This window comes from Protopterus annectens, chromosome 3.part1 (assembly GCF_019279795.1).
Source record: "Protopterus annectens isolate FY-2018-M chromosome 3.part1, PAN1.0, whole genome shotgun sequence".
In the NCBI taxonomy this organism is placed as follows: Eukaryota; Metazoa; Chordata; order Ceratodontiformes; family Protopteridae; genus Protopterus; species Protopterus annectens.
The window spans coordinates 259,636,068-259,663,815 of NC_056732.1; the positions used below are offsets into that span (position 1 = coordinate 259,636,068).

Here is a 27,748-nt window from a genome sequence, read left to right on the forward strand (position 1 = left end):
GAAACCAGAGCAATAAAGGACATTTATGCATGCAAATTCTGGCCATTAACTCTGGCCTTACAACAATAGCAATAATTATTTCATCTAGACCAGCCAGAGCCATGTTTGGATCAAAGGGTGACAACATGCTTTGCTTGGTCAGTAGAGTGCACTGTTGTTGCATTTTGTTTTTTCAGTTCCACATGTAACACGATTTTTACCATTTAAGACACAAGCCTGTGGTTTACATTAATATTTACAGATGACAGAATTATCTCCAAAATGCTATCTGGCTAGGCTGGCAGCCTTCATCTATCTTCACCCAATCTTCACATATCCCCCCCCCACCCGGAGAACTCAAGCTAGTGCTTCAAGTGACCCTTGAGAAACTCTGCTTGAGGGAGTGAGGTCGATCTGAGCATAACTAACCCCATTCCCTGTCTTGAGAGCCTATCTGCATTGGCATTGCTAATCCCACTGTGGTGCTGCACGGACATATATGCTTGCAACCCCAGGCTTCATCTTAGCAACTTGGCATTTTGCTGACTGGTCCTGTTTAACCATGTTAGGGGGTTGTGATCTGTCATAACAGTGAATTTCCTTCCATACAGATAAGGCTGAAGTTTCTGTAGTGCCCACACTATAGCTAGACATTCCTTTTCTACACCTGCATAGCATTCCTCCCTGGGTTGGAGCCTATGACTGAGATAAACTACTGGGTGCTCTTTCCTGTCTGACGAAATCTGGCTAAGTACATCTCCACCCCATGTTGAACATCCACCTGCACAACAAATTCTTTGCTATAATATGGACAGGCTAACATGGGGGGTCCTCCCAAAGCTTCTTTAAGCATCTGGAATGCCTGCTCACATGCTGGGGTCCCCACTACCTTATCTGGCCTGTTCTTCCTTGTCAGGTCCAAAAGGGGAACAGCTATGGTAATATAACTAGGGACAAACTTTCTGTAGTAACCTGCTGTCCCTAAAAATGCCCTCACCTGCTTTTTAGTAACAGGTAAAGGCCATGCCTGAAAGGCTTCAACTTCAGCAGGTTCTGGCCTTATTTTACCACTTCCCACTCTATGTCCTTGGTAGGAGACCTCTGCCATACCCATCTGACATTTGCTCGGCTTAATGGTCAACCCTGCCCTTTGTAATCTGCCCAGCACCTCCCTGACATGCTGAAGGTGCTCTGGCCAGGAATGACTGTAGATGGCAATATCATCTAGGTAAGCAAGGGTAAACCCTGCTGCTGCTGCTAGGATATGATCTATCAGCCTCTGGAAAGTCGCTGGGGCATTCTTCATCCCAAAGGGCATCTTTGTGAACTCATACAAACCAAAAGGAGTCACAAAGGCTGACTTCTCGCTAGCACTGGGAGTCAAGGGCACCTGCCAGTAACCTTGGTAAAATCAAGGGTTGTAAGATACTTAGCCCCACCCAGCTGCTCTAGGGCCTATTCTGACCTAGGCATGGGGTAAACATCTGACTCTGTGTGACTATTTAATTTCCTGTAGTCCACACAGAACCTGGTGCTGCCATCCTTCTTTGGTACCAGCACCATTGGGGAGGCTCAGGGACTGTTGGACTGTTGAATCACCCCTAGTTCCAACATCTCCTGTACCTCTTCCCTCAGACTCTGTTTGACTCTCTCAGGCACTCTATATGTGGCCTGCCTAATAGGCATTTGGGGTCCTGTGTCCACCTGGTGCTGCCCCAGGTGGGTGAACCCTTGTTTCTCAGTGAACAAGTCCCCAAATTCCTGCAACACTACTCGGATTTCTCGAGCCTGGGTAGGAGATAGCTGCTGGGACATTGCTACCCCTTCCACTGAGGTGTCAGCCTGAGCCTCACTGAGAAGATCAATTCACAGATCTCCCTCAGACTCCTCCTGCAATCCACTGCAAATGCTCAGCACAAGGGCCGCCCTATCATGGTAAGGTATCATCATGTTAACATGGTACAGTTTGTGCCCCTGCCTTCTGCCTAGAAGTTCCACCATATAATTAACATCACTTACATTTCTTACCACCTTGTATGGTCCCTCCCAAGCTGCTTGCAGCTTGTTGTGTCTGACAGGAATGTGAACCATTACCTGCTGCCCCACAGCATACTCTCTAGCTCAAGTATTCCTGTCATACCACACCTTTTCCTGTTGTTGGCTTCTGCCAGGTTCTCCTGGGCCAGCCCATGAGTTCCCTGAGCCTTGTCCTGAGGTTTAGGACATATGCCATAACAGATCCCTTGTGAGACTTGCACTCACCTTCCCACTCATCTCAAATTAAATCTAGAAGTCCTCTCACCCTATGCCCATACAGCAACTCAAAGCATGAAAAACCTGTGGATTCCGGAGATCTTCTGTGTAAGCAAACAACAGATGGGGCAAATATTTCTCCCACTCCTTCTTAAACTGATCTGCAAATGCCCGTAGCATGGAATTGATTGCAGACTTTAACATCTCAACAAGACCATTAGTCTGGGGATGGTAGGGGGTGGTCTTCATGTGCTTCACCCCACAGGACTTCCACAGACAAGCCAGCAGGTCTGATATGAAATTGGCACCTCTGCCAGTCAGTATTTCTTTTGGTAAACCTACCCTGCTGAAAATCTCTAACAAAGCATTTGCCACCTTCTCTGCCTCAATGGAGGACAAAGCCACCGCCTCAGTGTATCATTCATAGGTTCATAGGTTGGTACTAGGCTATCGGCCCTAGGGCCTATACAAGCCTAGCCATAACAATTCCCTGGATATTTCTTCCCACAATATTTACTTCCCTGGACCCTTGTCTAGCAGGGCGATTGACCTGATCCATGAGGTGAATTTCCTATCTCCCATCCAGTTGTCAAGGTTCCCATTGAAGAGGGCCAAAGAGGTGCTCTGCTTGTCACGTAGCATAATCCACTACCACTAGGATATACTTTTTCCCTGTGGAACTTGGGGTACTCAGAGGACCCACAACATCCATAGTTACCCTCTGAAATGGCTCCTCAATCACAGGCAAAGGCATCAAAGGAGCTCTCACCTTGTCTCCTGCCTTGCCTACCTTTTGGCACTGCTCACATGTCCTGCTGTACCCTGCCACATCTCTGGAAATTCCAGGCCAATAGAAGTTCTGCATAATATGCCTCTTTGTACATTTTATGCATTTATGACCTCAAAAGGGAATATCATGGGCTCTGGTTAGAAGTGCCAGATGGTAGGCTCTAGGCACTACCAACTGCTGTAGTCTCTCACCTTCTAGTCCTTCCTCAGGGGTCCACTCTCTCTATAGTAACACTGTGTCCCAGTTTACAGATTCCCCCTTTCCTTGAAAATCAGTTGCCTCCCTAGCTACCTGCCTCAGGCCTTGCAGTGTAGGGTCTGAGAGCCAAGCCTGTCTCAACTCTCCCCTTGTAACCCTTCCCAGCTCCCCTTCCACAGGAAGTCTGGCATGCTCTGACAGTGGTGCCTCACTGTCAGCCTGGGTACTACTACTCACCTCTACCTTTGCAGTCACTCTGTCCAAGGGACCATCGGTACCCACAAGCAGCTGTAGCTCACATTCAGTCTGACTGCTTCAGAGTAGCTACATCCCTGAAGTAACCACCTCACCAGTCCTGGCTGCAAGTATGCAGTCTGTCTGGGTCTCCACAGACTACCAGACTCACATGCTTGTCTCTTAGCCTGACTGCTTGTAACTGCATAAGCACATGGTACTGTCTCATTCAAATCCTTCCTTATCAGGACATCTGCAGGATCGTAGTTCTGTACCCCCATTGTCTCAAGACAACCTACTATTGGCATTTTGTCTTTCCCACTTACTGGCTCCCTCATCTTTTGTTACCCACCTTGACTCTGTGGACATCAGTATGCCACATGGCCCCACTGGTTGCATTCAAAACATCTAATCATAGGTTCTGGACATGTACCTGGACTAGTGGCTTCCCCTGCTACTGGCAGATTCTGTTGGGGCAGTCTGTGCTGCCCACCATGGGTTCCTTTAGACCCATGAGCAGTACTGGGGGACCCTTTCCTGTGCAGGGCTGCCCTGCCTGCCAGGTATAGGTCTCCCTTCTTCCCCACCTCATCTGAAGTAGCACATTGTCTATCAGCTAACCAGATCCTCATGTCCTCAGGCAAAGTGCTAAGGGCTTGTTCCCTCACCAAAAGGTCTTCCAGCCATTCAAAAGTGGCGACCTGACATCCACTCATCCACCTATGGAAATAAGTGCCCAGTTCAGCAACATATTCACACACACATTCATCTGCCTTGTGTCTATGCTCACAAAACTTTTTCCTATACATTACAGGTGTTAGCTTAAACAATTCTAACAAGTGATTTTTAACAGCAGTATAATCAAAACATGCAACATCAGACATTTTTGACAAAACAGTTACAGCTTTACCATGGAGTAAGGGGGTCAGGAACCGTACCCAGAGCCTTTGGTGAACACTATACTATATGCCTACCCTCTCAAACATATGAATGAAACTATCAAAATTATCCCCCTCTTTAAACTGTGGAAGAAATTTACTGACCTGTTGTGCTTCTGTGGTTCAGTTACTCCATTTCCCATTACCTCCATGACTCTGGCCTTAATCCTCACCACTAACACCAGTTAGGGGCATCTAATATAGGAGGAAAGGATAGCAAATACACACAGTAAAGTGCAATTTTCCTTAAGAGCACTCAGAGATCACAGTCAGTCCAGGGCTGGTTGCTCCCTCACTCTCCAGGTCCCAATAAGACTCACCACTGGCACAGCTATAGGGTCCAGATCACAGCCTAGTGGGCAAGTTAAAACCTTCAGCACCCTCTCTGTCCAACCAGTTTTTTGTGTTCCTGCCCAGGTAGCTGACACACACACACACACACACACACACACACACACACACACACACACACACACACACACACACACACACACACACACACACTTTGAGAAGAGTTTATATAACCACACAGACACTCCTGGGGAAGACTGGCACAGGTTCTCCAGCTGAACCCCTTTTTCCCAGACTGTATGGTAGTACCAGCTGCCACCACCCACTAATATTTATCAGCTACTCAAAGGTTCTTAAAAGGGTGTCCAATTATCACTGTGCAGTATTATTATCCAATTGGTAGTATAGCCTAGGGCTAAAGCTATTAAAGTGGCTTTGTACAATTTTACCAAAGGCACGCACGTACTCTAAAGAGCATAAATTATCTCTACAAAAACAGCCACAGTTGAAAGGGTTTAAAAATATTTAATAACAAATAGTCAAAATACAAGACAATACTTTTTACTACACAGTACTAGTCAAGAGTTCAGAGATCACAGAGAAATCCTTAAAATAATTCAGTAGTACAGTTCTGATATCACAGAAAAACACTTAGTCTAATATTTCTAGTTTCTAGCTATTTCTAAGAGAAAACATACATTTAAGATAAACTTACATATAGAGCAAAGGCAGTGCTGAATTGGATGGTCAAGACAAAAATGCTTAATGCTCTCTGAGTCTCAATGTTTTTAAAATCGCATTCCTACTTCATATTACAACATTCTTCACACTTCTCTGGGTTTCCAGGCTAACAGAAACTACATTTACATGCTTCAACTTTGGGCATAAACCAGAGCAATAAACAACATTTATGCATGCAAATTCTGGCCACTAACTCTGGCCTTACAACAATAGCAAGAATTATTTCATCTAGACTGGCCAGAGCTGTGTTTAGATCAAAGGGTGACAAGATGCTTTACTTAGTCAGTAGAGTGCAATGTTGTTACATTTTTTTTAGTTCCACATGTAACACTATTTTTACCATTTATGACACAAGCCTGTGGTTTTACATTAATATTTACAGATGACAGAATTATCTCCAAAATTCTATCTGGCTAGGCTGGCAGCCTTCATCTATCTTTACCCAGTCTTCACATCCACCATGCGGGATTGGCTGATTAAGATGCAATTCACCTGCTTAGGCTGTAATTATCATGATTTAACATACCTGCTTGAGTGCTCAGTAGTGCCGTATGTGCACCTTTGCACAGCTCCCCACACTATTGAATAAATAAGGTAAGCACAAGCAAAATTCATATTTTTATCTCTCTTTCCTGATATTGTGCAAACATGGAACATAAAATTTGAAGAAAAGCTTGTACATCCTATACTCAAATCCAGGACCATTGAGACTGTAACTCTACACATATACATGCTACTACAGGAGTAGTTATGTAACAAGCACACTAAAACTAACCTTTTATTGCTCTGTTTCCCATGGGTTTGCTAACCACAACAACATGCCAACATGTTAAAGAAAAAAAAGAGAAGCTGACATACCCGTCTGGTGTCATCACTCACTGTTGACATCCATTGGAAACAAAAACACTCTGTAGGTGCCTACATGATGTGAGCATCCCTACAGGGTTACTCTTTTTTTGTTATCCAACAAGTGTATTGAGTTTTGGCCTCATTTTCATAATGACTGTGCTGACAGCCTGGAATCTACACAGTTAGTAGCCATGTAAAGAGGGAAAATGCATGGGAGCACAACATTGTAAACACAAGCCAGGGTATTATTTTGCCTAAATATGTGGTATGTACCACATAATGCTTACAGTACATTGGAATACTCTGTCTCATGCATTTTGAACATTTTAGCAGCCTGCATTATGTATAAGTGTATTCTTCATTTGGGAGTGGGGGAACAAAGGTGCATTTATGTTGTGACAGTTAAAGTGACATTTTTTTTTTATTTGGGAGAATGACTTTCTAGCATCCACAGTGTGCACTTAGACCATAATATGTGTGGTGTTACCTGGTAAGGTCAGTTCTGTCAATATTTCAGAACTTTTACTTGCTTGTTTCAATGTAGACTCCTGTACTCCGAAATTTTCCAAGTACACTGCCAACACATAAACGGAGTCTACATGGTTTCATTATAGGTTGTTGGATCACTCAATCATGTCACGTTTGCTTCATTAGCATAAATGTCAGCTACTTATGCTGAAATTTGCATTTCATGTAAGTTTTTTGTATTTGCAAGTGAGTGCGTGTGAGTGCATGTTATTGCATGCTGTTACAAGGAGTTAATTGATTCTAAACCTTGCCTCACCCATGTATGCATCAAGTTGTGATGTGCACATGGGAAACATCATCATGTAAGCTTTACTGAATTCCCCCAACACAGTATCTTAGTACTTTCACCTTCTACCTGAAAACTGCAAGCTGTGTTCAAAATAAAATACACCTTCTAATTAGTACATGACTAATCAGAATTCAGATACATTTGCTGAAGCTGATTGTCTCAAGTTACACTGTTAGCTGCCAGCAAGCAGAACTAGTAAAACTGTGTTGTTCATTAAACAGTAACAAATACTTAAATACATGAAAACACTAAAAAAAATTTCAAAGAAAAAAAATTGATTACTATAAACTTTCAGCTCTACTTCTAAGAATGCAGTTCAAAGACAATTTGTCATTAACTCCTTTTCTCACAGCATCTAAACAAATTTGCCAAGATGTTCCCACCTCTGATTGTTGTAAAAACTCTATCAATAATAAAAAATATAACTCTTTTGTAATTTGAACATTCAAGGGTATGTTTATATAGTGCATTGGAAAGTTTACATTTCTTAATCTCATAGTTCTGTTCATATATTTGCTCCATAAGCATCCTGGTAGTTTATCCTATATAGAATTCAAGACAGGAGGTGCATGTAGCTAAGTACATAACCATCCTTGTAGCACAATTACAGATCCCTGGACAAATTAAGGTTTTGTCAGAATTTTCAACCGTGACATAGAGGCTGTCATTGATGAATTTTCAATATTTACAAAAAATGCATTTCATAATTTTTGACTGACAATTCCTTTTACTATTAACATTGTTATTTCTTTCAAAGATGTTTTTAAGATTGTCACCCCTACTATAAGATCTGATGTTGTAAATCTTTGTTCATTCATTACCATTAGGAGCTTGGTTACATCCTCGGAACCGATACGGCCGTTTCCAAGCTCATGCTAGCCAAAAACTCTCAGCTAAGACCTACCCATAATGCCCTTCTCCTAGTTACTTCAGATCTCATTTGCTGCATTTCTAGTCAGACGTGCTAGCCATCTCTCCCAAAGCTAAGTAGAAAATTGTTAATTTTAAGACAGTTTCTCTTCAAAATTATTTAATTTTAGTCAAGTTAGCCTTTTCTCACTGTCGCCTATAACCTAAGCCTATTTCCTACCCTTTTCCTTGGTTATTTTATTTTTTTACCTTTATTGGTACTGTCCTTCTCTCCTGTCTTTGACAGGCCTTTCCTTTTTACTAGTGGTATATTTTTTTTAAATAACATTATTGGTATTTTCGCCCTTCATTTTTCTATAGTCTAGCCTTGTTGCCTTACTATGTCAGACAAAGCTAAGTTGGGATGTAAACAGTGTGACAAGTGTAGGCGTAAGATGCCTAACTCAGAAACACATGGTCGTTGTGCCTACTGTTTGGGCGTGGATCATATTAAAGCTGACTGTGACTTTTGTGCCAGTTTTAGTAATTGTTCACTAGCAGAATGTAAAAATAAACTTATCTTAAAAAGACACCTTATTCAGAGACTCTATCTGGGTCGGAGGTCTCAAGACACCTTTTTCAGAGGCTCTATCTGGGTCAGAGGTCTCATCCCCTTCAAAAACCCAAAAAAAAAAAAAAAAAAAAAAAAGAAAAGGAAAAATAGAGTCACTCGGTTCCTGCAACTCCGTCAGTTATGGAACCGAGCCAGCTCCATGCTTTGCCAGTGCCCTTGGCGCAGACCTCTTTGGCACCAGGCTCTGTGCCTTCTCCCTCGGTGCCATCCATGATATTCACCTCTATTTCAGTTCCAACCTCGCCACCATTGACTTCGGTGCCGTCCTTGGATCTGACATCAGCTCCGATGACTGTACCTGCTTCGGCACCATTCCCAGCCATGGTGCCAACAGTTTCTTCAGCTCCATTGACTCTAAAACTCGAATACCTGCCAAGAACAAGATACTTCCACTCCTGTGCATAGTGGCTCGGTTTCGACAGCACCATTCACCCTTGCTGCATCAGCTCTGGTGGAACTGATGCTCTCCCAAAACAGTGCTTGGACCATCCGTACCTTGGTACCTAGCCCGGCACCTATTTTCTCGCTGGTGCCATCTATGTCCATGGCTCCAATGACTTCCAGTTCTCTCAGAGCTCCTCACGATGAGGTGTGACCCTGGTTCTAAGGTTTTCCCTCCCGGTTCCGGACTCCCATCCCTCCTCAGGTGAGCCTGCTGTACAGGTAGTGGACTCGCAGTCAGCACCAATGACATCAGTATCAGAATCCTCCCCTAGGATGCACCTCTCTCAACCCTCTATTTCAGGACCCCGAGCACAGAAGCCACAAGAACCCTCTTTGAAGGGAAACCCTTCTCCGGAGTCCTCCTCAGAAGATCCCTCTGGGGAGCCACCCTGGAAGAAACAGTGCAAGAGGAAGCACCTTAATTCACCAGAGGAATCTATCACCAGAGACACTGATTGTGATGAGGGGTAGGGTCCCATGGTCTTCCCCAGACATCTCATTCAGAGACATTCTCAAAATCCTCAAGCAGCGGGGAGACTGGAAGCCCTATAACCCTTTTTCTGAGGAATCGGTGTTCCTGCAGGCCTTCCGTGCCTGACCATCTACTTCCTGGGTGACTCCACCGGCAGATGACCTTGTTAAAATCATTGTTCAATGTGCCTGGAAGGCCCCGGATAATGTAGAACTTGTCCCTCAGAGGCCAGACAAAAAATTGTATCTACACCTGAAGACCAGCCCCACTGGTCCTAGCAGTTGACAGTTGATAGTTGATTCTATGGTCGTGACGGATGCCACCAAGAGGGAACTGGCAGAAGATAGTTCCACTGTCCATCCCCCAAACAGAGAGTCCTGGACCATGGACAGGCTAGGGAAATGGACCTATGCTTCAGCAACATTCGCCATTCGGTCACTGTTCTATCTGGTACACTTTATTCACCTCCAAATATACCTAATTTCTGAAATGTCTCCCTCTTTGGTGGGGTACTGGCTGATGAGGTGTGTGATACTGTCACCTCTCAACTAGCTACCCTTGAATCCATCTCAAACTCCTCGATGCATTTGATATCTCACTCCACCAAGGGGGCAGCTCGAGCTGCCGCATCAATCATCATGAGATGTAATGCTTGGATGCGGTTGTGTGACTTCGCAGACCCCTTTACATCTTCCTTTGTCAATGCACCTGTCGATGAATCTGCACTTTTTGGACCCAAAGTATGAGACACCCCCCAGGGAAGAGGGGGAAACTCATATGGAAGATGTCCCTTTCAGGGTAGAGGGGGTCCACTTAACCAGGGCACTAGAGATTCTTTTTCTGGCAGACCCTACCAGTGCTCCTGAGCAGCGGCCTGATTGCTTTCCTATGGAAGCAGTCAGGGGTCATTTTTCTCTGCATCTACCAGCCTGACATCTTATTACTACTGATGTTTGGGGCAGAGAATAATATCCAGAGGCTACCAAATACCATTCGATTTAACTTCCATCCCCAATGTACCACCCAATCAGAGGGAATTAGCAGCCTCAGAAATAGAACAGCTGCTAAGGAAAAGAGTCATCCAACCAGTACCACCAGACCAGACAGGATCCAGGTTTTACTCAAGGTTCTTTTTAGTGCAAAAAAGACAGGGGACTGGAGACCAATCCTGGATCTCAGCCTATTGAACAAATTTATCAAACTTCAAAATTTCCGGATGGTCATGATACAGTCCATTCTTCCCTTCCTAGGGAGGGATAACTGGATGTGCTCGTTAGACCTTCCAGGATGCGTACTACCGCATAAAGATGGATTACCACTCTCGGAGGTTTCTCCACTCCAGGCTGGGAGCCAATCACTACCAGTTCAGGGCAGAGCCATTTGGTCTCTCGACAGCCCTTCGAGTGTTCACCAAATGTATGGCAGTTGTGGTAGCTCATCTTTGGCTACAAGGATTTCAGGTGTTTCCCTATCTAGACGATTGTCTCCTTATCACTCCGACCAGGAATCTTTTTAAACTCAAGGTCCCGCTCTCCGCTTGGGGATTACAATCAACAAGGACAAATCTCAATGTCTCCAACAAAGCTGGAGTGGTCTTTGACAAGCTTCCCTCCCCCCTTACAGGTTTTCAAACATAACACACCAAATCCAAGACCTTCTTCTCAGACCTATGTACCAGCACGTCTTGTACTGCAACTCTTAGGCTCCATGGTGGCTGCCATTATGTTGGTACCACTGGCAAGACTACACATGAGAATCCTACAGTGGCTCCTTTCCACACAATGCCCATTGCTAATTTACCCACTCGACCACATGTTACATCTTTCAAACCATTGCAAGGAAGAAATGTTATGGTGGATGAACCCACAAATGAATCTTTGGTGTTGACTGTTCTGTCTTCCCCAGCCCACGGCCAGACCACAGATGCTTCCCTGTTAAGGTGAGGGGGGGCTTTTTCAGGGAAAGACTGTCCAAGGCACCTGGTTCCTCATGGGAGGCCAATTTGCACATAAATGTCCTGGAACTGAGGGCAGTTCTCCTAGCATTGCAAGCATTCCATGTGTCCCTACCCTCTGGGACAATTGCAATTCAGTCAGACAACATGTCAGTCGTCTGGTATATCAAAAAGCAAGACAGAACCAGGTCTTACCCCCCATGTCGGGAAATCATGAGGATTTGGCACTGGGTGATAGCTTCCAACTGCTTTCTTATTGCAACACACATTCCCGGGAGTTCCAACCTTATTGCGGACAATCTGAGCAGGAACATCCTGATGCCTCATGAGTGGTCCCTCAACCCTGTAACAGTGTATCGGATCTTCCAATGCTGGGGCAAGCCTTGCTGTGACCTGTTTGCTCCCTCCCCCCAGAACTACAAATGTAGAAGCTACTTTGCCCTTATCCTCTCTCAGGGGGAACCACCGAGGGATGCTCTAATGCACAATTGGCCACCAGGTCTTCTCTATGGCCTCATCTGATTCACAGTCTGTGGATCCTGGATCATTCCCAAGACCTGTTATCTCATCCTCAGGGACTGATTAATCCGAACACGCACAGTCTCAAGCTCACAGTTTGGTTCCTTCACTTCCAATTATTGCCAGGCTGTCTGACATCCCATCTCCTGCTCGCGAAATTCTTCTGGCTTCACACAAACCTTCCACTAGAAAAGTTTATTCTAGTAAATGGACTAGGTTCTCTATGTGGGTCAAAGCTCAGAACTTAGACCCTTTCTCTATGCCTGTTCAAAAGATCCTACAATATCTGACTACTGTTTTGCATGCAGGAGCCTCATCTTCGACGATCACTGTACATTTACAGCTATCACCAATTTTCATAATGATCTTGATAATTCTTCAGTTATATCACACCACCTATGCAAGACCTTTTTGAAAGGAGTATTACATGTTAAACCTCCGGTCAAGCCTCCCTTAGAACCATGGGACTTGAGTTTGGTACTTCAGTCTATTACAGGTTCTCCTTTTGAGCCTTTTGATTCATGTGATTTGCAATTTTTGTCATGGAAAACCTTGCTTCTAGTAGCACTTACCTCAGCAGGAAGAGTATCTGAGCTGCAGGCCTTGAGTGTCAAGAGTCCTTACTTGATCTTCCACATGGATAGAGTGTCCCTTCGTACTGATCCTTCTTTCTTGCCCAAGATCATTTCTGGCTTTTCCATTAACCAGTCTATTGACCTGCTGGTTTTCTTCCCTCAGCATTCTAACAGAGGGAAGTACCTTTTTCACACCCTTGATGTGCATTGGCAGCTTTGTTATTTGGACAGGACTAAATCTTTCAGGAAAACAGATCAATTGTTTGTGGCCTTTGCAGGACCCAGATTGGGTAAACCTGTTTCCAAAGTGACTTTATCCTCCTGGCTTAGAAATGTCATTACCTTTATCTGCCAACAGAATAAGCTATCCTTACCTTCCATAATAAAGGCTCATTCTACCAGATCTATGGCTACTTCTATAGCATTTCATTCCAGAGCCTCTATGGATGATATCTGCACAGCAGCCACTTGGGCAAGACCTCATACATTTATATCTCATTACAAATTGGATTTGGCCTCCAGAGGATGAGCATCTTTTGGTTCTATGGTGCTCAGGAATATCTTTCCTTAGGGCCACCCAGGACTCAAGTAGTTGGGGACTCAGTCCTAATGGTAATGAATGAACAAAGATTTACAACATCAGATAAAGAAGTTATGTCTTACCATAACGTTCCATCTGTGTTGTAGATCTTTGTTCATTCATTACTTCCCTCCCTCCTTCCCCCTGCCTGGACTCCTGGTGGACTTTAGGAACTCCTGGTTAGGGTATTTACTCAGACAGAGCCTCCTATTATTTTTTTTCATTACTACATCTATTATCTAAGGGCGGGCAAACTCGATCTGAAGTAATTAGGAGAGGGGCGTTATGGGTAGGTCTTAGCTGAGAGTTTTTGGCTGGCGCGAGCTTGGAAACGGCCATATCGGTTCCAAGGATGAAACCAAGGTCCTAATGGTAATGAATGAACAAAGATCTACAACACAGATGGAATGTTATGGTAAGACATAACTTCTTTTTATCTTGGGTTGTACTCCCAAGATTTGCTTGAGTTTTACTGTGAAAATATTGTTCCATGTGTCCCTAAGAATTATTTTATGTGCTGGTGCTTGGTGATTCTATTTAATAATCATAGCAACTATTTTGTCTGTAGTATTGTTAATGGTGTCTGATGTCACTACTGTTTCATCCCTCTGTGTGCTGGTGTTTGCATTTAAAATGGGGGCATATTTGTTTTGTCTACCTAAATGTATTTCATCTTTAACTTCTTGACCAATGAATCTGGATAGTTTCTTTCAAAAAACATTTTACATAATTTTTCTAGCTACATCTGAAAAGTAATAGCAACTGAAACTAATTTGGAAAGGTGCACCATTTGGCCTTTGATAATGTTTCATTTCTGGTAAAATGGATGGTTGCTGTTATAATGAAGCAAAGAGATGAGTGTATCTCCTTTCTATAAATATTCAGGCACACACGCATACAAGCACACAGGCACACACACACACACACACACACACACACACACACACACACACACACACACACACACACACACCTCTTGCATTAAAAAGGAAGATTACATTTATACTCCCTAGCTGTATCATTGTTGTGTCAGTATTCAAAGAATTTGTGAGAACAACTTTAGACAGTTGTTGAAGTGTAAATCTAGATATACTTGCATTTTAACAGTAGAAGAAAGAGAGCTATTGGTACAGATTAAAATAACAAAGATATCTGTGTTATCAAACCAGATAAAGGTGGTGGAGCAGTTATTATGCACTTTTTTTTTATGTTTGCCAGCAAAATGTTAGATCTGGCAATGATTCCACTACATATAGACAAGTATCCAAAAATGAGAACAACATAGCCTAGACTATCGTCTGAATGACTTAGTGCTTCAGGAAGTTTTGACAAATAAAGTTTTAGATTTTGTCAAAGTTAATAAGCCAATAGTTTCCCATCAATATTTGTAATACCCAAAATGCATAGAGACCAACAGCATTCCCTAAGACCCATTATTTTAGCAAGTAGGTCTAAAACAGAACCGCTAGCTATGTATATGGATGTGTACTCTAAAAGTTTAGTGGAAAGAAAGAAACACATTTTATATAATTCATGACATTTTTATTACCATAGATGCAGTTAATTTGTTTACTGTCATCCTACACAACACAGGGTTGCAGTAGTTTCACAATATATTATTGAAAGATGATTCTAAAAGTGCAAATGAGATTTTTATTTTACTTGAATTTCTTGACTTAGTATTGAAAAACAATTATGTTTAGTTTGATGGGGAATACTACCATCACGTCCATCAAGTGGCAGGTGTAGCTATGGGAGCTAGATGTATCCCAACTTCTGCAAACTTAGTACTTGCAGATTGGGAACACAACATTGTCTTTACTTCACCTTATTTCAAGATGATATTCTAATTATTTGGACCAATGATGTTGACTTTTGCGGAATATTTAGTGAAACTGAATGTTTTTACCGGTTTCTTAAAATTTACATTCTCTTTGGGTGTAGATTCGATAGACTACCCAGAAATTACAATTTCTATAGATTATGTACAGAAAAAATATGTCTTGAATATTAATAGAAAGGAGACACACTCCAACTCTTTGCTTCATTATAACAGCAACCATCCATTTTACCAGAAAAAAACATTATCAAAGGCCAAATTGCGCACCTTTCTAGATTAGTTTCAGTTGCTATTATTTTTCAGATGGAGCTAGAAAAATTATGTAAAATGATTTTTGAAAGAAGCTATCCGGATTTATTGGTCAAGAAAGTTCAATACGAAATACTTCCAGGTAGACAAGGCAATAATGCCCCCATTTTAAATGCAAACACCAACACACAGGGGATGAAACACTAGCGACATCAGACGCCATTAACAATACTACAGACCAAGCACCATGACTTAAAAGAATTCTTAGGGATACATGGAGCAATGTTTTCACAGTCAAACTCAAGCAAATCTTGGGAACGCAACCCAAGATAACTTATAGTAGGGGTGACAATCTTTAGAACATCTTTGAAAGAAATAACATTGGTACAATAGAGAGTCGATTATCGGAACTAATTGGGACTTAGGGTTGTTTGGATAATCAAACATATAATTGAACCAGATAAAAAAACTTCTAAAATCTTGTTTTTTTCTGCATGCAGGAATACATTTTTGAACCATTCAGTGATTTCTAGGGGCAATAAAGAATATTTTTCACAAATGAGCTAGTAACAAGCCCAAAAAGTATGCTCAACCAAATACGTATAATGTTTATCTATTCAGATATTATGATTTTTCCTACCCGAAAACTTTGGAAGGCTGGTTCAGATAATTAACATTCGTGATAATCGACGGTCGGAAAATCAACTCTCTACTATAGTAGTAAAAGGGCTTATCAGTCAGGAATGATGAAATGCGTTTTTTGTAAATATTGTAAATTCATCAGTGATGGCCCCTATGTCATGGTTGAAAATTATAACAAAACCTTAACTTGTCCAGGGATCTGTAATTGTGCTATAAGGATGGTTGTGGACTTAGCTACATGCACCTCCTGTCCTAGATTCTATATAGGGAAAACTACCAGGATGCTTAAGGAGTGAATATATGAACAGAACTATGAGATTAAGAAATGTAAACTCTCCAATGCACTACACTATATAAACATAGCCTGAAATGTTCAAATTACAAAAGATTTATTTTTTTTATTATTGATAGAGTTTTTACAACCAATAGAGAAGGGAACAGTGAGCTACTGCTTGAGTAGAAATTACTTTCTTGGCAAATTCGTTTAGATGCTATGAGAAAACCAATACTTAATGACAAATTGTTTTTGATCTGTATTCTTAGAAGTAGAGCTAAAAGATTATATTAACCAAACTTTTTTCTTTGAAGTGTTTTTTTTTAAGTGTTTTAATGTATTTAAGTATTTGTTACTGTTTAATGAACACATTTTTACTACTTCGGCTTGCTGGCAGGTAACAGTGTAACTTGAGACAATCACCTTTAACAAATGTATCTTAATTCTGATCGGTCATGTACTAATTAGAAGGTATATTTTATCTTGGACAGAACTTGCAGCTTTTACCTCTGATGATGCCTTCAGGTGGAAGGTAAAAGCACTAACATACTGTGTATTTAATAAACTCTCTTTCTTTTATCGGCGAATTGGCCCTTACTCCAGCTATTTTTGGTGTATTTGTGAACAGCTTGACTATTCTTGAGTGCTGTTTCCCTGGAGGAGTTTAGGTAAATTGCTGTTTGGTTTTAGTTATTTTCAGCAACCACAAATGAGGTTTGGCAACAAACCAATTTGTCCAGGGACATCTTCAGTAGGGGGGGTTACACAAATATGTTAGTGAGAGGTAAGCGGGTGGGGGGAATGAAAGGGCTAAATGGAAGGAAGGAAGGTTGATTGGGAGGAAATGAGGTAAGGGGTGGGGAGGGGCTAAGGAGCTTGGCAAGACCAGATGGGTAAGGAATCACATTTTGGCATGATTAAAATCAGCTGTACTATGTTCAGTTGTAATTAATAATATTGGTTATCAAAGTCATGTTATGGAAGTTTAATAAAGGTCATCAAACGTCATTCGGTGTGATGTGTTTTATTGAAGGGGACCTCAATAAGTTCACTAATGGAGGCTGCCATACTGAAGAAGATGACCTAGACAATTCTTATACTTTATTTGATTTGTATGATACATAGTAGCAATCAAGAAAGTCATAACAATAGTTGTAATGAAAAAAAAAGTGATGATTTAATAAAGATGTTAAAAAAATCTTGCCATTGAAAAAGTTTGGAGAAGTTATCAAGATACACTTCTGTTTGGTCTTAAAGCCACTCTGACAAGCCAAAAAGTGCTTTAGGATAGGAAAGTTAGAACTCCATCTTGTTCTGCTAGGTAAGGATGGGGAAGTACTGATAGCTTCTGCGGAGGGTGTCAGAAGGCAGCTAATACAGTGTGGGCATGTCCTATTAATAAGAGGGGAGAAATTCCTGAATTCCTTTGTGGCAGAGATTCCATCACAATTGTTGAATTCATTACAGTGGTCAAGTAAGATTGTAGATGTGGATAAGATCTGACTGCACAAGCTGAAGGTATAGGAGAAAGTTAGGACAGCCTGACTAATGTACCACATCAATGTTCATTAGAAGGCAGGAGCAGTACCTCTGGATTGAAAAAAGGAGTGGTGATCTTTAACATTGCACACATTGACCACAGCATGCATGGGCTTCATCTACAGGGTGAATTATACTCCTCAACTTACCTGAAAAAGCCTATACCAGCGTAATGGAAAGAACATGCTGAGTAAGAATCAAACTCTGAATTCAGAGGCAGCAATTCAGATTCTGTAGAGGCCATGAGTTAATGGATCAGACTATAGCTTTCTAAAGTTATACATATGGATAAGGAAATTCATGGGAGTTTGCTAAGCCAGTCTACAATTTTGTGGAGTTGATGCATGTGTATCAGAATTATAAAGTTAATGTTAGCAACTATTAAAATGGTTGTTGATGTAGGACTTGAATCATTTCTAACAACTTGCGAGTTCCTCAGTCCTTATCGGCCCCATTTTGAGACAGAATACCACTCAGACCATGCTTAAGAGGATGTTTAATGACTGCCTGCTGGGGAGGGAAACAATATTGTTCTATTACTTTCATTTTCATTAATCTGCTGGCTACGTTTCACATTGTGGACTAGACGTTGTCATTGGCCTTGCACATGTCCATTGTAGTGTTTCTGCCACAATCCTTAACTGTTTCACCTCTTACTTACTGGTATGTACACAGCTGATGGTTTGGGGAGTGGATGCTTCTTTCTCAGTCTTCACCCTGTGGTGTATAGTACTGTAGGGTGTGTTACCTTGGGCCTGTTATTGTTCATGGTGTACACAGCACACCTCCACTTGGAGATATCATTTGATGGAGTGGTTCAGGGATCATGTTTGCACATACAATGCACAGATTTGCATCTACTTTCCTCAGAAATATATGTTGGCTCTTATTTCTTTTGAAGGAAATCTGGATGTCATTCATAAATGGATAAGAAATCATCTACTGGAGCTCATCCCTGTTATAGCCAAAGATGTGACCTCTCATTTTATCACAAGGCCCTATGGAGCTCTGAATGCTGATCTCATCATAATATATGACAGGGCAGGTGAGGCTGATATTTTCTTAAATCAATTTTTGATAAATTATCTAGATTAAGTACTGTATTCCATCAGAAGACCTTGCAGATGCACATGCCTTGGTTTCTCTGTAATTAAATTACTGTGATATCCTTTAATTAGGGCTTCTTGTTGTTAAATCTGAAAGCATTCCTTACAAGCAGGCTCCTCTGCCTATTTGCTAGAAGTTATTTTATTTTATGGACATATTACTCTGGTAGTCTGAAGTCTGCATTGGCTTCCTGTGGCCTTACGATTTAACTGTAGGAAACTAGTATGTATGCACTCTGCTATACATGGGCTGAGCCCTATCTGCAACAGAGTTGCTACTGCCCTACCATCATAAATAAAACATTTTGCCGAACTGGCAAAGGGCTTTTAGTCACTTCCAGGATACAGCTGGTATGGGCTGGTATGCAATCTTTTTCATACCATGTCTCATGCCTTTTGAAGGTACTACTTTGTCAGTTTTAGGGGTGTGCAACTACAGGTAGATTAAAGGCCCCTGACAAAACTCGTTTTTCCTGAGGTGTATTTATTTAACCTAGATTTTTCAAAACTGGGTATTTGTATGATTTGTGGTTACTGCTAATTGAGAGAGCTTTCAGGTTTAGAACCCTTTTTCAATGTTTTACATTGCTCTAAACCTGAAAGCTTTGTTGTCTTTGTTATAAAGGTATTTTAAACTCAACTATCGTTGTTTTTTGGATTCGTGAATCTTGTCTCAGTGCTTTGCTCCAACGTGTTCAATTGAGAGTATTTTACATTTTCTTTTTAAATTTGTAACACAGCTAAGCTTAAGCATATAAAATAAAGTCTTACTTATTAACATTACTGTGCAGTTCCATACTGTATGACTAATGTACATACCTGTCAACAGCTCTGCACAAGATAACCGGACAAAGCCCAGCATAATGTGGGGACAAAGTCCCCAAAATAGGGACCAATTTTAATTATTGCTTTTATATTCTTAAAAAGTAGATACGAGTAATAGGTTTTGCATTAGCATGCATTCTCTGAAGGCTATGAAGACTAAAACACAAAATGTCTGTCATTATTTAGTGACTTCAATTCTTAAGAATTCGTCAGACATTTTATGAGGAGCAGATCAATAATATGAGGCAAAAATCTAGAAATTCTGCAAAAATCTGAACATTTGAGAGTTATACTAAGCAAGCAATAATGCCCAACAGGATGAGTGTTATTGTGGAAATAACACCCACCAGGGGATGCGGCATTAAGCCTTTATATCCCCCAGAAGGGCATTATTTCCACAATAACATATACCCTGGAGGGCATTTGTGTGCTTAGACAATGGGCTGTCTATAACAATGTTGTGTTTTACTTACTTTTTTTTTTTCATTACTGAATTCTTTTTTAATATATTTTTGATGTAAATTAGTTATTCCACCTAATGTTTCAAAGTTGCTGTAGTATATGTAAGGTGTTGGAGGAAGCATTTTACATCTAAAATATATTATTTGAAAAATATCTAGATATTTACTTTATTTTTTAGTCCCTTACTCCTAAAATGTATAGTTTATTGCTAGTTATTGGTGACTGAAGTCACTAAATAATGACATACATTTGACTTTCAGACTGCTGGACAGGGGAAAGAGGTGCTGACTTTGAGGGAACATGGGCAAAATTCTTGGCTAGGCTTATAAGGGCCTCTGGGTCAGTAGCCTAGTATCATCCTATGAACCTATGAAATAATGACATGCATTTGACTTTCAGACTTTATTAACTTCAGAAAATTAATTGTAACACAATTCCTGTTATTTAAGCTACTTTGTAATTTTATAAGAACAGCATTTAAAATCTGTTTCTATTTTTGACCGTCTGTTCTTCCTTTATTTCAGGCTTTATCCAGATTTATTGAGCTAAAAGGTCGAGAAGTATGTAAAACTCTACTACTGCTGCAGCTGCCACTGGTCTATCAATCTCACTCTCTCCCTCTCTCATAAACACACCTACTGGCACTTCAGAGAATTCATGCTAACACAAGCCCTATTATTCAAGCAACTTTGTGATTTTTATAACAGCAATACTTAAAATATTTTCCTACTTTGAGCCTTTGTCCCCCTTTGTTTTAGGCTGCTGCCAGTACTCGATTCTTTCCGCTCTTCACTTTCTTTCTCTCACTCACACACACCTTGCTTTCATGCATGCAAGCACACTTATGCTCAGAAATAGACAGAAACATCACACACACACACACACACACACACACACACACACACACACACACACACACACACACACACACACAAACTTTTTTCACTTTCATTTAGTTTTGTTTGCTAAACAGCAAATACGCTGCTTAGTGAGTGTAAAATAACTGCTCACTCTATCTCGCTCTCACTCACATGCATAAATATACTCAAACAGAGACATAAACATACACACACTTTTAAACATTTTCTTTTTTTTTTTATTTTTCTTTTTTTTACATTTTAGACTTGCTAAATAGCAGAAGTGAACATAAAATAATGGTGGCAGTTAGGTTATTTTCAATTTAAGCTCCATGGTAGCTTGATATGGTGCTGTGAAGTGGCGGTCTCATTTTTCAGTGGGCATTATCTGTAGATTAACTCCCTGCTGGAAAACGTTCCTTCTCCATTTGGCATGCCGATCTACAGGTCGTCCATTCTCTAATGTGCCTTAACCTGGCATTTAGTGGACTCTCCATTTCAAACCTAAAATTGTGAAGTCAGAATTTGCTTGGATATTTCAAAGGCTACTGTTCCTTTTCTTCAGTGACAATGGTAGTATTAGTATAAAAATAACTGTGGGGAGGTGGGAAACTTTGGTTTATTTACAAAATATTATGAGTCTGTGGTGAATGTTTTATGCTTGTGTTCATGTTGATATGTGTGTTTGTGATCACATCTGCATGTGTGTGGGTGGATGATGTGTGTGTGTGTGTGTGTGTGTGTGTGTGTGTGTGTGTGTGTGTGTGTGTGTGTGTGTGTGTGTGTGTGTGTGTGTGTGTATGTGTTTGTGTGTGTGTGTGTGCAAGCATGTGCACACACACACACATCTACAGGATGTGGCAGACTAGTGAGCATGCAGAATGTTTTAAGATTCATAATAGACATCTTGTCAAAAAATGTGAATTATCAGTGTTTGCAGAGACAAACTACATCCCCTTCCAGCAGATCGAAGAAATCCCATCCCATGTCAAATAAAGTACCTCCCTAACTCTGTTAAATCTACATTCAATGAGTGGATAACAATTCATTCCTTTTCCCAAGGGCTGTCTGCACATCTTTATAAACAGGGGGCAAGTAGAAGGAATCGCAGTGTCTAGACTCCCACAAGATATTCTATACCAATTGCCTAGGGTAAACCTATGAATCAATCTGTTTAACTAAGCTCTTGATGGTATTTGTTCATCCATTACATTTAATGTTTATTTAAATTCTGACTGTATAGTATCCGAGATTTTAATTTAATTACTACCCATCTTACTGTTTGTTTTGTGTGCTTTCCAATTCTGTTTTACTGTATATTTTATTATCTGCAATGTAACATGTTTGGGATAGTGCGATATGAACAACGGACTGACTGAAGTGAATGAGCAAGTGATTTAATGAAACCATGAATCATGGGCATACATGCATGCTGAGAAAATAAACACACTAATGGAAGGCAAAAGCAGAACTGAGAAACAATTTCCCACTTGCAGCAATTAAAAGGTGAATCATACGCAAGTATAGGGTCTGCAAACTGTGGAAGGGTAAAATAATGGCACAGGTGCTCACATCATGGCTTTTTACTCAAAATCATGACTGCAGCTGTCAAAAGAGACCATTAAAAGTATAACGGGTATGTGCATTCTCAATATATATATATATATATATATATATATATATATATATATATATATATAAAACCAAAATAAGGTATATCTGTTGTATTATTTTTGGTAAAAGCATTCAAAGTAAGCTACCTTTTTTATGCTTCCCATTACTTTGTAAGAGGCACAGCTGCTAAGTGAGACAGGAATGCTTATTCAGAGGAAGGCTGGCCATTTACTTTCGGAATCAGTCTTACTTTGATACCTCATGTTTTATTCTTTTTGCATGTTCTTCTAGGTCAATCTTGACACTTAACATTTTTGTTTACTTACAGGTTATTGTATGTGTCTTTTGTTAATGTCAAACTGTTTATTGACTTGAACATGTAACCCAGGATCCTGCTGAAATGAATTTTTGCTCAGTGGTTATGTTACTCAACAAAATAAGTAAATAAATAAAATGAATAGAAATAAGGTTTGAGTTAAGCAATCTGAAGTTATTATGACACATCAAGCTAATCAGAACTTAATTATTACCTTCTATCAGTACATTTTTGGGATCATGGGGTGCTCCCATGAAATAAACTTTTTGTACAGAGGTGTTATGCAATTAGGATAAAACAATTCATATAAGTGCATGTTACCTTTCATTTCCAGCTATTTAGTTTTATAGATATGGACTAATAAGTGATTAACATGTTCATCGAGTAGGAAGACTGTGTACATATATTTTTTTAAAAAAACAATACTCTTAACATTTTTGCTGCAGATAAAATAAACATAATTCTTTCTGAAACGAAATAAAATGTTAAGCAAATATTCAAACATCCAAGTTAAACAGGCTAACTGCATGCATTTGCCATCGGACAAATGTAATATAGTAAGGAGGTATTTTCAACAGAAATAATAGGCAGCTGATATTGAAAACTGGGTTATAAGTATCATGATGTCATGACACAGCACTTTAAAAAAACTTTCCCTCCACTTTTCATGCTCTATATTTTACAGAAAATGATTATACTGAAAATTCTGCTTCTTACTTAAGTTATAATTTAAGTCAGTCTGCATGGAAGAAATGAAATGAATTCTCACTTCTCAGTTTTATAGTTTCCCTTTTCAGTACTGATTTTTCCCTTTTTCACGGAATGGGCTGAAATATTGCTTATTTGTTTAAATAAATTTCACCTACTAAACATCTATTAATCTACTAGATAGCTGTTTGCTTTCCGTCTCTAAGGAGTGTTCATTAATTCAGTGAAACAGAGGAGTTTCAGAACAGGTATAAAAAGCTTACAATGCTGTCAGGTTTTTGTAACCTATACATAACCAAATGCTTCTCAAAACTCTACTACAATGATAACATGAAACAGGCAATGGACAATCAAAATATACATGATAAAATGAAGAAAACTTAAATGGGGCTACAGGGAATACCAGATGCAAGAGAATTCAACATTCCTCCAATAACATTTCCAATTCAAGAACTATTTTCTCTAGCATTTTATACCCTCCTGTCACCATCCAGAGGCATAACAACAGTGTGCTGTTTGCTAGCTCCTACTTAGCAGCACTGGAATTAAAGTGTAATTTCTTACTGTATCATACATACGCCCATTACAATTAAGGACAGCCCTTTTGTCCAGACCTTTGAGTGGGTACTTTGAGGCAGAGCTTACTTTAAGGCAGAGTTTAGATGCAGTGCTTGGTTATGCCCCTCATTCATTTGAGAGTCAATTTCCATGTAAATGCTCTTTCCTTGACTGTGTAACACCCCTTTCCTTCCACAGCCTACTGTGAGGTTTATAAATACCCCAAGATCTTTAATTTCATTCAGTCTTTTTTTCTCAGACCTCACAAACGCGACTGAAGAAAGGAAGAAAGATGGCCAGAGAGTACCAAAGCAAGCTCTTCTGGAGAGCTGTGGTTGCAGAATTTGTAGCCATGACTGTCTTTGTTTTGTCAGTATTAGTTCAGCAGTGGGGTTCAAAATGTCCAGTGGATCCAACCTTCAACAAGATAATGTAAAGGTCTCATTGGCTTTTGGGCTAGCCATTGCAACCATGGCCCAAAGTGTAGGCCATATTAGTGGTGCTCACCTTAATCCTGCGGTGACCCTTGGACTGTTAGTGAGCTCACAGTTAAGCCTGTTCAGGGCGGCAATGTATATCACCTCTCAAATGCTGGGTTCTGTGGTGTCCGCTTCTATTCTGCACGGAGTCATTCCTGGCAGAAATCACACACTGGGACAAAACCAGGTAAGCAGAAAAATAAAATCTCTTTCTTTAAGAAGAATGATACTTATAGTCCTTGGAGTAAGCAACTCTACTATTTTCTAACTTTTTTCTTAGTACAATATTGTAACTACTAAGTGAATCAAAGTATTTGATATGCGCCAAGAATCATGTGAGGATGATTTCATTTTGTTAACTAACTGAATGCATTCATTGTGCTCCACTGATGAAATGAAAATTCAGGAATTGCAAACTGAGTATATGGATCCCTTCACTTCCACTGAATGCATTCAATGTAATAAATATTAGTACTAGAGAATCCTTCAGGTCATTGTAAAACAAATAATAATACATCATGATTTAAGAAATGTATAAGAAAGAAAACAGTGAAGCGTATGCCTGCACTTATACAGCAGTGTCAGTAACTTGTTTTAAAATTTAATGGACTAAATAATGAGTTGTGATACTTCTTTAAGCAGAAACATTGTGGTTACAGAGACCTTTGTTTAGTGCAGTATCAACTCCAATATTCCTGGAGAAACCATCTAATGTACTTCAACACCTACAGCATTTCTACAGAGTTTGTCTCCTCTTACTGCAAAACATTCAGTTCAGTTCATCTAACAAAAGACAGAAACAGAGAGAGAGAGAAACATTTACTTTATAATTCAGAAAAACAGACTTGAAAATATTTTTCTTGGACTGATTTAGGACATGCACATAAGGGAATGTCTTCCTGCTGAAGGCTGAAGTGCACATTTACCCTACCAGATGTAATTCTTCTAGTGTGTAGGAGCTCTGCCTATCTGGAAATGATACTTATCATATTCTAAGCTAAACAGTGTATTATTTTGGTTTGTGATATGCATGGACCACATTAGAATAGTACCAACTCAGAAATAGGCTATTCAAATCATTTAACAAATGTTATTATTGCTGCAAGACGTTTCTGAGAACAAAAAATTCAAGGACAGTAATTATACTTCCAAGCATCAGCCACATAACAAAATCTAGCACATATTATAAAAGCAAAGAAAATACTGCAGTTGCATTTTGGGAACCACGCACACACACACACACACACACACACACACACACACACACACACACACACACACGCATATATATATATATATATATATATATATATATATATATATATATATATATATATATATATATATATATGTCCCATTCACGTGCATACGAACACACATGCACACACACACACACACACACACACACACACACACACACACACACACACACACACACACACACACACACACACACACACACACACACACACACACACACACAAATGCATGCACACGTGAAAAGCTGAGTGACAGGGAGCATAGTAATCTGCTGGAGAAACTGTGGCACAGCATACATTAAACTGTTAAAACTAAGTATTCAGAATGAAGGTATAGAGCAGAAACAGTTAAAATATGAATGAGCTATGAAAATTACAAAGGAAATGTAAGGTGTGTAGATGCAGGTGGCAAATTCTATAACAAATATTCCAGCATAGCCTAAAAAGCTCATTTTATTACAAATTATTTAATCAGTGGACTTGATTGCATAACTATGCATACATACATAGAATGAATATGCTAACAATGTTTAAGCAGAATCTAATGTGGTTGCTTTTTTGGGGACTCACTTATCCAGTCCTTTTGAAAGTCAGTGTAAACATTAATTACATACATAATTCCAATTACACAAGTTGTACACTTGAGCATGGCTTACTGCCCTTGTACAGGCTAGCTGCTAGAAGGTCATACTCATAGGAATTACTTTCCCTGTAAAAAATCTGGAAGTAGTCATCACTTAGAATAAAGAAAGGAAAACATCTGGAGACAGGATATTAGAATGCACTTGGTACTCACAGGTATAATGTACCTGTACCTGCACATAGACAGCAGACACACAGCTGTAAGACCCAGCACTCGAACACTGCAGGTGTGTTGCTTCTTAGGAAGCTCTGGATAGTACCAGCAGCCATTTAGTCCACTGATCCCACGCTTCAGTACCAGGTACTGAGAACTAGTGAAAGCAGCTGTCAGACTCAGTTCATCTGCTGTTTACATGTGGCATGTATTGGGCATGCTTATTTAAAAGCTTGCAATGACTGCACACATTCAGAGCTGCCTTCTTATGACTGCTGTTCTCATATGGATTTAAAAGACATCTGACTTGCAAAGTAAAGTGCTGTTTAGATTCTCTGCTGATGCATGAGGGGAGACACAGTGGCACAGCAGTTAGCATTGCTGCTTTACAATGTTGGATTTTCCAGGTTTAGTCCTCACCTGGGGTATATTCTGTGTGCTCTGCAGAGCCTTCCTGCACCATGTAAGTTTTCACTTTGTGGTCTTTGTTTCCTGTCAAAGACATGTTACAGGTGAATTGGCAGTTCTCCAAATTGCCTGTAGATGTGTATGCCGTGAGTGAGTGTATTTTCAAATCTTGTGATAGACTGGCATCCTATTAAGTATTAGTTATCTGTCTTGAAAGCACTGAGTGGAGGAATGAAACCTGATTTTCCTGTGACCCTGAAGTGGCTAATAAGACAATGAATTGATGAATTCATGCAATGGTATGGAACTATGGTTATTTCTTTCCAGTCTTATTATTTACCTTTGTTACCTATTATGCTTTATGTAGCTGTCTACATAGATACAACCATCTGCTAAACCTCGGAGCAGACAAAGCACAAGAGAGAGCCTAGTGCTATATACCATACCCACCTCTGACATATTGTCAGTGGTTCTTCAATAGCTGCTAGAGGTTCATTTTAATAAAAGTTGTTATGATAATTCTTAACTCAAATGACTCTCAATCCATCCTCCTTCCTCAACCCATTTTCCCAGTTTTTTTGTACGTGGGGTTGGGATGTCACTTCAACAGTGACAATCATCTATAGCCAAGGTTTACACCAACGGGTAGCTTGCCCTGCTGTGGTAGTTCATCCATACCACACACTCAGACCTAGGGCC

The 27,748-nt window shown here is 40.2% G+C and overlaps 1 protein-coding gene and 1 long non-coding RNA gene across 4 annotated transcripts in view; one reads left to right on the forward strand and one right to left on the reverse strand.

Moving 5' to 3' along the window:
- LOC122798081 overlaps positions 1 to 27,748 on the reverse strand; it is a 149,240-nt gene that overhangs the window by 119,382 nt on the left and 2,110 nt on the right. The gene's annotated exons all lie outside the window — the stretch shown is intronic.
- Positions 24,208 to 27,748, forward strand: part of AQP1 (aquaporin 1 (Colton blood group)) — a 69,319-nt gene continuing 65,778 nt past the window's right edge. The window contains 2 exon segments of the mRNA XM_044066746.1: positions 24,208 to 24,469; positions 24,472 to 24,773. Coding sequence (XP_043922681.1) covers positions 24,400 to 24,469; positions 24,472 to 24,773 — 372 coding nt within the window. The 5' untranslated portion in view covers positions 24,208 to 24,399.